We start from the raw sequence: 14776 nt of genomic DNA, 5'->3' as shown, positions 1-14776 counted from the left end.
TGAGAGATTGAGCCTGAAACTGTGTCCCTGATCACAAACGTTTTCCCGTGTAATAGAAAAACATGGGCTGAAATCACATAATAGGATTGATCGCATGATCGTGGGATTGAATCCCATAATCGTGGGAGTAATCCGATAAAACTGTTCACAGGCTGCTATCCTCCCAAATTTCATTGATTCTATGGCAGTATTGTAAAATTCCATCGTCTCTGTGCTCTGAATGGCCATTGATTAGGACATCAGCTGATTGCGAATTATTCCATGAGAAGGCAGTATGGATGATTACACTGGGTAAGTATTTTCACATTTATATAATTGAAAAATGTTTGCAACAAAACCAAGGCACGCAATTATTTTGATATGACGAAACCGTAGCTAGACTCACTGCTAACATTACTACACTCTGCTACGATGTACGCACTGTGCTGTAGTCAATATTTACGCAGTTATTTGCTAATTATTCAATCACGTTAAACTCAAACGTGTTTTCGAGCTCAAAGAAGCAATGGTAACCCATTTCTGTCCATACGCTGGTCTCATTCACGATATCTACTTATCAAAATATTGTACAAGCCAGCATATTTATATATACTGTACATACTGAAAGTGTCACAGTAGTTCAGGCATCTTTCATAGATGACACATCGTAAATATATATTTCCAATAAAACCAGTACATGGACACATCAGCATTACTACATGCATTGCTTGGTGCTAAAATTGCACGAATTTTACATCAATCATAGCAGATGCTTGTGTTTGTTTTGCAACATTAACCCTTTGGTTAACAGACAAGCCAGTTAATCCTGTTCATTTAATTCGGGACAAAGCTTGATTAAAACCTCTTCACACTACTGCTAGCATATCACGCAACCTTCAACTCACAAAATGAACATTCAACTCGCCCAGTTTTGTAACCGGTCCATTCTTAGGCACTGAGATGCCATCAAGGGCTATTGAACAGCTCGTCTTTCAAGAAACCTTGTGCCCGTACCAATCCGCTTTTAATGGAGGAGTCCCTTGTTCAGGAGGATGAGTAGAGTACCGTATCAACCGATGACATTTCTGGCGCGTGTCAGGGCTCCTCCACCCTTCCTCCCATTTAGGGTACCCCTACCTCGGGGGTTCTAAACTGGGGCCCACGGACCCCCACAACCGTAAAATAGCGGTGGTTCCAGCATCAAGAGATGCCACCATGGCCACGACCATTGATGCCACCTCCATCTCCTTGCTACCAATGAATTCTCTCCTCCGCCAGATCCCGCAGCTTGCTGCACAGGGGACATGCATCGAACCTCCAAGATCTGCCCTGGCAGCCGGACACCATCTGGAGGTGCAGGAGGGCAGCAGCAGTGTCTGCAGTCTGGGGTCCACAGTCAGTAGGCTGCAGTGACGGCACCGGACTCCAACGCGCTTCTGGGAGCGTCGCTCGGGCAAGTCACACGGGGAGCGAGTCACACGGGGAGCGAGTCGCACGGGGAGCGAGTCACACGAGGAGCGAGTCACACGAGGAGCGAGTCACACGGGAGCCACAGGGATCAGGCCCCTGAGCAATACTTTTTCCCTTTCAGCTTGGCATTGGTATAAATTGAAAACAAAGGGGAAAGAAGTGCCATTGCCCTAATGCGGCACTGAAAAGGGGTCATCTGTATGAACAAGAACACGGTTCTACCGCTGGTCAATTAGCGCTATGGTCGTGCTGCTGCAGATACGATGACTTGAGAGGAGTGGGTCGAGACTGACGGCAGAGCGGCAACCAAAGGAGGAAGCGTGCCCCAGAAGAGCATCCACCACGGAGACGGAGCGATGGGATCATCTCACGCGCAGGAGCTCGGTCGCATCGCAAGGCCGTGAGAGGTGGCGATGGCTTGGGAAGGCCTTCGTCCGGCAGTGGATGGAACCCGGCTGATGATTAGAATGGTGATTGTTAGAGACTCACAGGAAGCTTAATGGACCCCTCCCATAGCCTGAAGGCAGGATAGACAACATCTGTGAACTTGGTTTTAAAAGAATAGAGGGGAATCATCTGAGGAAAAACAATGTGGAAGGACAGAATCCCCTCTTCAAAGTCCAGGAAGACTCCGACCCTCTGCGGCTCCTCGTCGATGACGAGGGGCACCCTCTGGTTGTCGTGGAAGCACCAGTACTCCACGTCGAAGCGCTTGAGGCACCAGGACATCTTGTTGCGGCCCAGGCTGCAGGCGTCGTCGCTGCCCTTGCGGCTCATGGAGCCGTACGCGGCCCCCACCCACCAGCCCCGGCCGGCGCCGCGCACGTCCACCTCCCAGTAGTGGCGCCCCGAGAAGAAGCCCTGGGCGCACAGCACCTGCATGACGCTCTCGAAGCGCTCGGCGCCGCGGTCGCAGAACCAGCGGAAGCGGCCGCACGACGCCATCTTGTTGTCGGGGGTGACCGTCAGGTTGGGGTGGGCAGTCCGCGGGTTCAGCTTCACCTCCGTGATGACTGCAGGAGGGGGGGGGGCGTGGAATATCGATAGTCATTACATCACAACAGTGTTCTTCACCACCTTCGGCGACAACATATCATCGGTGTAACGGCCACCACACATTTGAAAGCATTGAGTTTGACAGTACAATAACGAGGGTGTTCTCACATTTGTGTATTGTCGAGGGCCGCACTAAAAGCTACCAGGGGCCGCCAGTGGCCCGTGGGCTTTGCGATGAACAACACTGCTCTACGGAGATTGTGTCGCACCCCAAAACGTAATCAGTTATCACAAACGCAATGCAGCAGAAGCTGCATATTAGCACCGTAGACCAACTGTGCTCATTGGGAGGTTGCTCTTTTTCCTGTGCTGATCCTGGCGTCTGGAATTCTATTTCCTCAGCCATTCCCTGCTCTCGACTTCCTGCCCCTGTTCAATTCCAGGATTGAGACCATCCCCTTCTCGTCTGCTTCAGACTGACTCATATAATACAATATGTATACGCCTATATTTGCCTGTCACTGTATAGCTTTTTGACATGCAGTCCTATACCAACGTAAACATGTGATGGGTGACAAGCATAAAGGAAGATGAGACCAACAGCTCGAGCATCGTTCGGCTCCGCACTGAGGCCGCGTGTCCTGCGCTGGCGCGAGGTTGAGGCTTCGTACGCAACGTGAGGAACCAGACTGACGGGCACGGCCTGGCAGCCATCGCCGTGGTGATGCCGTAACTCAACAACGACAGCGATGGCGCCGCCAACTCACTCCGGCGCGGCTCGCAGCCACCGCGACGTCTGCCTCGGCTCATGCACGAAACCTCAAACTGGCGGCGCGTCGGGCAGCCCGCAGGTGTGCTACGACACGCTGTTCGGTACACGCTACGACACGCTGTTCGGTACACGCTACGACACGTTGTTCGGTACACGCTACGACGCAGCAGCAGCAGCAACACGCGCGGCCCTCCTTTACATCCACTCTGGGATGAGGCCCTCCCCAAGCTGTGCGGGTCGCGCCGGTTCTTTGACCTTTTACCTTACCACAATACAATCACTCTACCCTTACCTGTTACCCTTTAGCAAGGTAAAAGGTAAAAGTTAAAAAGCAACGAGCCTACCCTTACCCCATACAAATTACCCGATTACAGGGTAATTACCGGGGTACTACACATGAAAAAGGTTTATAACGGTAAATGCGAGGTAGAGCGCTTTATTCGTATAGAATACTCTCGAATCGGGTGTTGAGGCTGTCGACGACACCGTCCTCCATAACCTCCTCGTCCCAGTGGTCTTGGTCGATGACGATCTCATCAACAACCTGATGAAGTTCGTCATTGCCGTCGTCCTCGGACGAACAATAGGCGATAAGATTCTGCGCTGCTCCGGCCTGGTTAGACGGGACCCTCAGGCAGCCGGCCGCGGTCCACGAGCGCAAGCACATGGACTGGATGAAGAGCGTCGATGACAGCGACTGGCGAACGCACGTGAACTCCCACCCGGCTCCGCTATTCGTGCTGGCGAGCTTGGCGATCTCGGCCTCGTGGCGGTACGACTGCCGGACGACCTTGCTGCGCCTGATATTGACGAGCGCCTCGCGCAGTTCGGCGTTGGGCGACTTGATCAGTTTGAGAACTTGGACGACGCCGATCTGGACCGAATGATCCACGCAGCGAATGTGGTGGCAATCCCGCAACTGCTCATATCCGGCGCCCGCGTTGACCAGGGCGAACAACGTCTTGACAGCACCGATCGCATCGGAGCCATTGTCGCTGGTGACAGCGAGCAGCTTGGTCGAGACATTGTGCCCGAGGCTTTGGAGGTGCTCAAACAGAGCGGTGCCAATGCGCTTGCCGACACCCCTTCCGGACTGCGCATCGAGGATCGTCAGCAGCATGGATTTCGACCCACCAGATTTGGTGTCGATCCAGTGCACCGTGACCATCCGAAATCCCTTCAGGTTGCAGTTCGACCGCCTGACGATGGGCAACATGATGGCGTGATGCTCGACAATCCTGCGAATGATGGTGCGGGTCGACAGGTCCTCGTATCCCTGCGTCAATGTGTGGACCAAGGTCTTGAACTTGTCGCTGCCGGCGGCTCGCAAAGAGATTGCACCTCGGACAACAAAATCAACCACCGCGTTCTCAAACTTTACCAGGAGGCGATCCGGGATTGCTGGCCATCTGAGCGTTTGCCGCATTAGGCGGCTTGCCGATGCCGATGTCCTGACCTCGCTGCCTGGGGCGAGCACGTTGTGCTTCTTGAGGTGGGCTTTCCACCCCGACGCGTTCGTGTGGGAGGAAAACCACTTGTGGCAGTGCGTGCTGCACACGGGGATCACCCTCCATCCAATCGTGCGTGTGCTCCCACGGGAACGCATGCCGCTGCCTCTTTCGATTGCTGTTCGCAGCGATCCCGGAAATGCCGTTGCTGGCATCCTCGACCTCGTCCTCTACCTCAAGAACGTGGTCCTTCTCCATCTGGTCCGACATCAATGATTCCAATTTAAAATGGAGGCCACGGACTGCGCAACGGAGCTATTAGCGAGCGGTAAACAGGGTATTTATCAGGTAATACTTCGCGCTACCTTTACCCTGCCTTTTGGCATGGTCGACACCTTTACCTTTACCTTTTTACCCCGTTAAAATGGTAAGTTACCTTACCTTGCCGAGGCCTACTTTGACCATACTTCACGACGTTGGTGAGCGCAGATTGATAAAGGGTTGGGGGTGGGGTGGAGGGGACCCAGGGCCGTTTCACGATTGGGGAAGACGTGGGGGGTGCATCGAGCTTGTTTGGGAGTAGAGGAGACGAGTACTATACAACGACGATTGTTATTCTTGCACTGCCCTCTGCTGCCCACAATGGGGCCCTGCGCCATTCACGTCCGCAACTCTACGAGGGAGCGGCAGGGGCATCAATGGGGTCTCTCACACTGCAGGTATCTCTGGCGGTTGGTGGTGGGGGCGGCGGCGGCGGCAGCGGCGGCGGGCGGCTCGCAGTCGCCGGTCGAATGAGCTCTCCCCACCGCCACCCTGCTCGGACGCGCCCCATGGCCGGGCCTCGTCGTCCGTGCCGGTTTACACGAGGACGCTTGAGCTGTCAAGAAACAATGGACGGTTGTAAGGTGTCACCTTCCCGCCGCTGCGTCCGCTCAATGCCTGTGCGTATGAAAAGGCTTCTTAATGTCCACTGTGCGCTTCGTGACGGTGCAGGAGATGCAGGGGTAGTAGCGCTTACCGAACTGGGGCACCTGCTGCGCCGAACTTGCTTGCGGCTCTACACGACACAATGCAGAGCATTCACGTCACGCAATTCCTGGTTGGCCACACAAACATTGCTGGAGATAATATTCAACTTGGGGTGTGGGTTAGGTGTCCAAGCTAACTCAGCCATGTTCAGTCTGGTTCGAATCGCAGCTGGTTTAAATCACACTAAGTATACTCTGATCGCACACATACTCCGGCTTTGCTCTGTTAATTTCTGTCGCAGTAAAAATACTTTGTAAAGTATTTTCAAAACCAGCCTCTTTAAGTAATGCCACTCAGGCAATTCTGCGAGTGAAAAATTTCCTGGTTTCCTGGGAACACCAACCATGTGTGCGTGAACTACAAATGTGCCTCTTATCCGTCATCTGCAAATCCTGTTGTCCATGGGGCTATGATTTAGCAATCCTTGCCATCAGCCACCTGAACACTGGCTCCAGATAAGCTGCGCACTGGGCGTTTATGTTAAATAATAATTATTTATGGTATTATAATTTAATTTATCTCAGCAGAGTTACAGCGGTCAGAACAAACTTCTGGATTGGCCCTCATTACCAAAGGGACCAATAATCCCCGTGAATTTCATCCCGTTTAAGGATTTTACATTTATTTGAAAATAAAGGCTAAACTCTCACATCTGCGTTTCCTGATCACAATGGCAAGGTAAATAATTCAATGGAATCGTTTAACATATTTAATTTTAAAAAACTAGCGATTTCAGCATCTGCACTGCCACAGACCTCTGCTGGGTGGGTGTCTCTGTCCGTGGCTGGGGTGGCTGACGTGGTGCCCACAAAACGCCTCCAAGTGATCCACCGCCTCCAGAATCTTCTGCAGCTTCACACTCTCCAGGGAGAAACGCTGCACCTCCAGATCCTCGGCTTCCGGGGGCATCGCGTCGCCAAAGTCCTGCACGGTGACACGAATCGTTTCACATTCGGTTCTATTTTCCTCATCATTGTCCATGTTAATAATACAAATAACAAAAACCACGAACATTATGAACCCAGTGAACAGAGGTCAATTTCTGGCCATGGTTCCGCTCAGTGGCATGTGATTTCTGTACGGGCCCTGAAACGTCCCCTTCATGAATCCGCACTGACTGGCATGGTCAAGTATGGTTGGTCAATCACCCCGTAAACGACATGGCAAAGGAATGACTTCATCCAGCAGTGGATTGTCACATGGCTGAACATTATTTTTTATTCAAGTCGATACTACATTCAGCTCAAGCAGACATGGGAAACAAAGGGGTAATTGAGCTTCCATATTGAGGTTGTTAATTTTATAGATTTTTTAAAATTTATACTTGGTGAATTTGAATAATTCGTTTTGTCTTTATTTACAAGGTTAGTTCATGTTTGTTTTACTAAAGTGTTGGACATTCATGACCACACAGGTAAAAGTTGCTGTGAAGTTCAAGTTGTTAACTTTGACGCACCTCGATGCTGGCCAGATTCCAAATGTTGATGTTGGCCAGCGCATCCAACATCTTCTTCCTTAGTTCGGATATCTCTGCATTTTGTGCCGTCAGTTTCTTGAGCTCCTTGTCAACTCTTAGTTGGGTTATTTGCTTCTCCATGTCAACAGCCTTCGTGGTGCATCTCTCATAGTCCTCCAGTACCTTCTGCAGGCCTTGAAACTGCACTGACAGCTTACCGTGGAAGCCTTCACACGACACCTACAGATAAAGACACACACACACACACAACCACGATTATAGTTTCAGGGCAGCAGAGTGGTGCCGTGCTGATACTCGCGGCTCACAGCAAGAAGCTCCTGGGTTGGATCTCCGACTCGGGCGCCTCTCTGTGTGGTGGCTGAGTTCTCTGCCTGCTCTGAGGGCCAAGCTCAGGGCGTGCTTCTAATCCCCTGACGCTCCGCTTCTCAACCCTGCTCATTCCACGGCGGGGGAGTAGAGAGGGCCGGGGGTAGGGGCTGATGGCTGTCTGCTGCTGCTGCTGCCGGACAGCACACGCGCCACCAACAGAGAGGGGAGGGTGGGAGGTGCCGGAGTGGGGGCCGGATCGACCACTGAACGGCACGGAGGAGACTTCGTCTGGACTACGGCACACCAGTGACTTTGCCGCAGCACACCCGCCTCCTGCGGCACGCCGGTCTACCGCTGCGCACCAGTTGGGAAGCGCTGCTCTCACTCTCCGCTGTGCGAGACCTCCAAGTGGACGCCTTGTCTCACGACGCGACGGCGATGACACAACGAGAATTTACTCGGGAGGACAACGTAGTTGTATATATAAAGAAAAATCAGCTGAGCATGTTACCGCATTTGTTTTAAACGTGATAGAATTCAGCAATATATATATTGTTGGTTATATTTGCAATATACTAACCCTACGGAAGTACAGTATATAGCTAGCGCATGTGGAAACACATAGCTCTACGGAATGCACTCTAATTTCCAGAATTAAGCCAAAGCATAATCACAACAATGGGAGACTTATGGTTTCTCTTAAACAAGAGGAAACGAGGTTGCGTAATTTGCTGTTACCATCTAAAGGTCACAAGCAACTCGATTTAAATTGGGGGAAAGACTTCATAACATGGCCACAGGCCTATATGCACACGTGATTTATGTTTTATCTTGCACATACGACAGCAGAAATCGACACTCCTGTAACAGGGGGTGCACTCTTACGTTAATTCCAGTTGTGATCTCCTTCAATTGAGCAATGCTCTCCTCTTTCCTGTTGGAAGTCTCATCCAGAAACGTCAATTTGGCTTGCAGCGATTGCTAGAATGGAGACACAAACGCAGCAACGGTCACGTGTTGAATGCAGCAACTTGTTAATTAACTACGGCGCCCTCATAGCTGGCCCGGCGGCTCAAACGTTACAGCACTGATTTGGCACCGCCGAGGTCCTGGCTAGTATCAGAGCGGCAGCCTCCTGTGAATAAAACCACATTCTCGAGTGTAGTGACGAGGAGATGGCCTCCGCCCGGTCTTCAATGATTGCACGGTTGTTGTTTTTTGTAACACATTTAATTTGGTTCTGCACTTTATTTCGTTAAAGTCAAGTTCTAAGAAGTTGAAAGTATCGGTTTGACCGCCATGCAATGAACACGACTCTCTGAGATATTTCTCTTCTTGGTTCTTTCGGTAAAGGCACGTAGATGGGAAATAATAAAATAATAAAAATAAAACATCATAAAATACAATTCTCACGACGTTTCGGCCACAACACAAGCAGCCGTCCTCAGGTGTATTTCCGACAGCCCTGTTCTTCACCTGAGGACGGCTGCTTGCGTTGTGGCCGAAACGTCGTGAGAATTGTATTTTATTATCTTTAATTTTTATTATTTTATTATTTCCCTTCTACGTGACTTTACCGAAAGAACCAAGAAGATGAATCCCTGCAGTCACGATAGAAGCTTTACATCGAAATCTCTGAGGTATTGCCGTCCCCTACTGTTTGGACCAGAGGCCGCTTGATGGGATCTCTGAGACGTGACGACGGGAGCTCCACGGGGACATGATTTGGGGTGAAGGACAAAACAAACCTTGGAGCCACGGCACAGGACGGGGAAGATGTGAGCCAGGTGTGGTGGCGCACACCTGCGATCGAGCGCTCTGGAGGCAAGGGTTGATGGGTCACAGAGAAATGTGTGTAATACACTGGGCAGAGATGAAAGTCGAGCAAGTGGATTTGCGAGCTCCGTGTTGACCTCCCTTGCAAGTGATGATGACATTCGATGAAAAAGAGAGTGAGGAATTCCTGGATAAATCAATTTAGATTTCTTCCTTTTGTCAAACTGCTGCTGAATCAAGCTATCGCTAATCTGTGTGCTTGTTTGGCCACACTTAAGCACACTGCTAAATGCAGGTTGGTACAGGTTGGTGCAGAACTGAAGCCCAGAATACATTTAAATATCACTTGCCACCAATGTATGTATGTTGAACTTCTTTCGCACCATACGTAGACAACCGTGCTAATCGGAGGTGCCATGGCCGGGAATCAGACTCAGAAGGCCATGTTCATAGCTAACACACACAACCTCTGAGGGCCCCATACAGACTCGAGAGCTGTCATCAACTCCCCAGGGTCCCCAATGGTTTAAAGCCATAGAAGAGGACCTTGAGCAGGGTGGGTGTAGCCATCAGTGCACTCAGTGGCGTGGCGAGGTTGTCGTGGGCCCTGTTATAAGAAATTATTTGGGGAAAACCCTCTGTCCATTATCCCCCTCTTCGTAGCCCCGCACCTGGGCTAGATTTTCCACCTCTGATGTGTAAACATATCTGGGGCACATCATGGTGAGAATACTGTAATATCTCTAAATAGCAGAAGAGGGGAGTTCTACATTAATATTGTATTATGAAACATCTCACTCGATATTTGGGCCTCTGCTCAGCAACTGTTTTTTTAAATTAAATAAAAACCTTTGGACTTTTAAGGTCCAGGAAGGATGAAACAGATGTCCCAGAAGAGCCACCTCAAAACGAGGACGATCCTGGGCCAACTCAGGACAGGCATGTCCGTGTGTACGTTGAACCTCTTTCACAGCGAGCGTAGCCAACCGTGCTAATTGGAGGTGTGGGGAAGGACAAGAAAACCCAAGCCCAGACCTTGTAGCGCACCGGCCAGGTGCAACGGCACCTCCCAAACTCGTCGGCCGCTCTGCTGAAGGCGCTGGAAGTGAAGGCTTATGCCGACCGCGTCCTGGAACCTCTCACCTTCTTGTCGAGCAGCTCCTGCTCGACCGTGACGACGCGGTGCTGCTTGTGCCGCCCCAGGAGAGGGCACAGGCCGCACACCGAGACGCCGTCGTCTCGGCAGAAGAGCTCCAGCGCCTTGCCGTGCTCGGGGCAGCGGATGGCGCTGATGTCGCGCACGGGCTCCGTCAGGTTGTGTCCCCGGAACGGCGGGCTGCGCAAGTGGGGACGCACGTGCATCTCGCAGTACGAGGCCAGGCACGTGAGGCACGTCTTGGCGGCCGGCAGCTTACTCACGAGGCAGAAGTCGCAGGACGGGAGGGAGCCGGCGTCCGGCGCAGGGCACCCCGTGGCGTCGTGGCCCGAGCCGCCCGGGCGATCGTCCGCGCCGGCGGTGGCGACAGCGGCGACCCCCTCCTCGGGGACGACCCCCTCCTCTGGGGCGACGCGCCGGGGGGCCCTCGCTTCGCCCTGGCACAGAGGGCACGAGCTGCTGCTGCTGCTGCTGCCCGCGCCGGCCGCGTCGGTAGTGCAAATGCCTTTGGTGCATTGGGAGCAGAAGTTGTGGTTGCAGTCCAATCGGATCGCGTTCGTGGAGACGTTTTCGCAGATGGAACAAGGCGAGCCACGTTCTGGAGAGTGCTCCATTCTCGTCACGCCTGTCAACAGAGACACTCCCGAGTGAAACTCGGCCAATGTGCGATGCTCGATTAAGCATCGGGCATCAGATTCAGAAGCGAGACAAAAGCAGTGGGTTGATGGAGGTCTCATCCACCAAACACTGTTGGTCATGGGGGTTGTGTAACCATACTTCACCACGCTGGTCAGCGTGAGTTGGCTGAAGTTGAGTGGGTGGTGGAAGCGGTAATCACAACCGGTTCACACATCGCTCGTCTATGCACCTCGAGCACCGTACAGTGACGGTGTCTGGAGACACGGAGGAACGAAGCCGAGGGCGAGTGGCCGCGTGTGTAGCTCGGGCACGACGGCGGCCCGCGAGACGTCGTGGACAAAGACAAAGATCCCCCGTATAGCTTTAACAGACTGTTGGGGCAAGTGCTGTTAGCGAGCACCTATGAAGGCCGGCACGGCCCACGAAGGGGTGGGTGGCCAGCGCAACGCACCAGGTAGTCGTTTGAGGCTGTGTCGATCTAGGGAAGGCCCAGGACCAGCTCAGATAATCGTGGACGGGAATCGAACTCGGGTGGCCGGGTCCCTGTCGCGGTACGCCGACTGCTACGCCACCGCTCCCCATGAACAAAGACACGCACCGCGGGCTGAGAGCGGAGACGTCTTCTGTTCCTTTTAACATTTTTATTTCGTGAAAAATGGTCCAGTTAAACCACAGCTATCGTGGTTATTTATCACTTCGCTTGTTTACCCAGGCAAGTCTCGCCGAGTCTCAAGACCCCTCCCCAGGAGGGTCCTGTCAAGTTTTTCGCAGCACGGGCGGAGATGATGTTGCCATGTTTAATGGCAATCGAGTGATTTCTAGGTAATCTTTCAGCAGTGTTTGTTTAGCCAATGCTGTTTACAGTGTGGGGTTTTCTTGTACTGTAGGAGGAAACCGGATGACACGGCCCGGAGCGAACCCAAGCAGAACAGGCAGAGAACATTACTCACTCCGCACGAAAAATAAAGGCACCCGAGTTGTAAATGAAACCCAGACGCTTCTTGCTGCGAGCATCACGAGTGCTGACCACTGCGCCACCACTCACGAAGCCCAACACTGTCAGCCCTTCCTGGGAGTCGAGCTGCGGGAGCTGCTCGTGCAACGGCACGGCAGCACGATGGTGGTCAGTCAACCCCGACAGCCACAACTCCACCACTTCCATGCCACTGCCAGGGCCCAGATCGCTTGATACGGCGGCTGCTGCTGCTGCTGCGCAGAGCCAGAGCGAGCAGCAGCAGCAGCAGCACAGACAGCACGGACAGCACAGACAGCACGGACAGCACGGACGACTCCACGTCTCCGTCTCTCGGCAAAGAAAACGCCCCGCGGGGCAAAACGTCCACGCGTACTTCGTCACCGTCCGGCGACGTCAATCAGGTGACAAGTTTCACCGAAGGAGCCTCTCCCATCATCCCACTCGCCCGGCTCACAAGCGGCCACGCTCACCGCGACCGGAGCTCGCCTCTCACCTGCTGCTTCGTGCGGACAAACCTCGCCCCGCTCGCCCCGCTCAGCCTCCGACGCTCTCACGCGCGCGACACGGAACTCCCCTCCCGCTCTCACGCGCGCGACACCCGCGGGACCCCCCCCCCTCTTCCTCCTCCCTCTCCCGCTCAGCTCCGACGCTCTCACGTCGCTCGGGGCGATTCGCTCGCTCGGTTGGGGAAACCAGAGGGGCCTCCTCGGGGAGGATGTCCCGTGCCATCACGCGCGTCTCGAGCATGGGCTACGCGATATCGCCGCCGCTGGATACATGCCAATGATTTACATTCGTAAGGCGCATTTCCATCCGTAGATCCCGCGCTGTCAGTCATGACGGCTGCTTGCCCACACCTGGCCACCCTGCTGAGTGCAGGCAAGTGAAGGGGGCGATCGGGGGGTGGGGGGAGCCAGGCCAGCGAGATACCATTTATCACTCACGTTGTAGCCGTGCCGGCATTGAACTTGGGCCTTAGACTAAAGTCCAGCGTGCCGCCCGCGTCTTTAAACAATCCCCGGATTGCACTGCACATCGCGGTGGCCATTGCCTCTGTGTACAGCGTGATCCCTGAACCACAGCGATGGAAACAACGCATTTGCCTTGCTCTCGAACTCCAACTGGTGATGATAACCCCCACTGGCGATCTCCAAGAAACACGCGGAGCACAGGATCGGGGAACACATGCAAACTTGAAACATCGCTTTTTGAAGTTTAAGATAAATAAGTTGTCCTGGGCAGGACACATCCTAGCTAGAGGGGATGACCCCGTCTGAGAGGATGAGCGACGAGATCGGATCAGCTGTAGACGTTGGACGACTTCTGTGGCGTTGTACGACTCTGAAGGATGGAGACGTGCACGGTCTAATGATGGAACTGATCTCGAGGAAATGTATAATTGAGTCAGTGCCTTCGTTATCTGTGAATGTGGGGGGGGGGGGGGTGTGATCGTGCCCGAGTGCTCCCAGTGGTTGGACGACATCGCCCTGTGGAGCGACATCGCCCTGTGGAGCGGCAGTGACCTCTCCGTTCGAGACGCCCACAGTTCAGGACTCTGCGCTTGTGTCCAGGATACTGGCAGGAGGCAGTTCCAACGTATCTACAGTTATTGGCTATTGGCCAAAGTAGATCAATGTGTAATAATCTAGTTTTCTGCAAATGTATTATTAAAACGGTTTTTTTAAGTACTGTATTGACATACCGAAAGAACCAAAGAGTATGGATCCTTGCAGTCACGAAAACTTCAAATCTACTGTATTGACTTCAAGATCCGGCATGGGTGTGCTGCTCCATGCTGCTGCCTCACGCTTCTTCACCTCTGCTTCCCTTGTGCTTCAGCAAGCAACGTCGCATCTCAAATCCTCCCGATGATCCCACCCCACCTGCTGCTCCCGTGAGCCGGCACTCCCCGCCCATCACAGCGATCATGACCCGATCCTCTCGTTTAGGCACATACTAAAGACCCGCTTAATTCGCCCGATGACTCTATTTGACTCTTGCACACGTGAGGCTCATGTAAAGTTGTTTATTGACCAAGTAGTTGATGACCGCGTGAGTGCATGCCTGAGCATGTGCTCGCCGAGAAGGGAGCTCAAGGCTCAGCCGCAGCACTTGGGCAGAAGTCCCCGCGCCTCGGATGTGAACGAGGCCCCGTTTCCTCGGCCCCTTCTGCGAGATTCCCCAACCCCCTCCCTCCCCGCACGACCAAATCTTCTCTCTGCCCTACGCGTGCCCCTTGGCACCCAATGCAGGTGTACGGCGTGTAGGTGTGTGCGTGCCTTCGTTGGACAGAAATCTAGGATTGGGGGATATAGTTCCGGAGCAATCTTATACAAAACCCTCGTTCCAAACAAACACTTGAGTAGAACACGTCACTTTGATGTAAGGGGTTGCTGTAGAACATGGCCAGGCGAGTGATGTCGTGGGGCACGTGTCTCGTCGCTCGCGTGACCCCATGTCGCCGTGTGGCTGACTCGTCCGGGGGTCATCTCAGGTGAAAGGGGGCAGCACTTTAGTACGATTGCGAACAGCGATGATTTGTCAAAATGGGTCTCCCTGGAGACAGACCCTGCCAGGGGCTGTCAAGACTCACGCGGTGTGCGAGACTCACGCGGTCCACCGCACTCGCACGGACGCGCACACGCAACCCTCCACATATCAACAACAAACGTCATGCGCCACGAACTTTCACACACATCCATGCCATCGTCACACTCACACACGCACTCATCGCCACCGCCACCCCTTC

General features: G+C 53.3%; 1 protein-coding gene across 7 annotated transcripts in view; it reads right to left on the bottom strand.

The window, feature by feature from the left end:
- Positions 1-292: 292 nt before the first annotated feature.
- Positions 293-14776, bottom strand: part of LOC144729569 (tripartite motif-containing protein 14-like) — a 17318-nt gene continuing 2834 nt past the window's right edge. For 2 of the 7 annotated variants that reach the window (XM_078609914.1, XM_078609913.1), the window contains exons 2-8: positions 10400-11037; positions 8366-8461; positions 7151-7390; positions 6450-6618; positions 5684-5722; positions 5378-5542; positions 293-2462 (exon numbers count right to left, since the gene is read on the bottom strand). In XM_078609914.1, the coding sequence (XP_078466040.1) occupies positions 1927-2462; positions 5378-5542; positions 5684-5722; positions 6450-6618; positions 7151-7390; positions 8366-8461; positions 10400-11026 (1872 nt within the window). In that variant the 5' untranslated portion in view covers positions 11027-11037 and the 3' untranslated portion in view covers positions 293-1926. The other 5 variants (XM_078609911.1, XM_078609912.1, XM_078609910.1 and 2 more) reach the window with 5 other exon arrangements.

The sequence above is a fragment of the Lampetra planeri genome, chromosome 33 (genome assembly GCF_965212315.1).
Source record: "Lampetra planeri chromosome 33, kcLamPlan1.2.h2, whole genome shotgun sequence".
Taxonomy (NCBI): Eukaryota; Metazoa; Chordata; class Hyperoartia; order Petromyzontiformes; family Petromyzontidae; genus Lampetra; species Lampetra planeri.
This window is presented reverse-complemented; position numbering and strand designations above follow the sequence as displayed.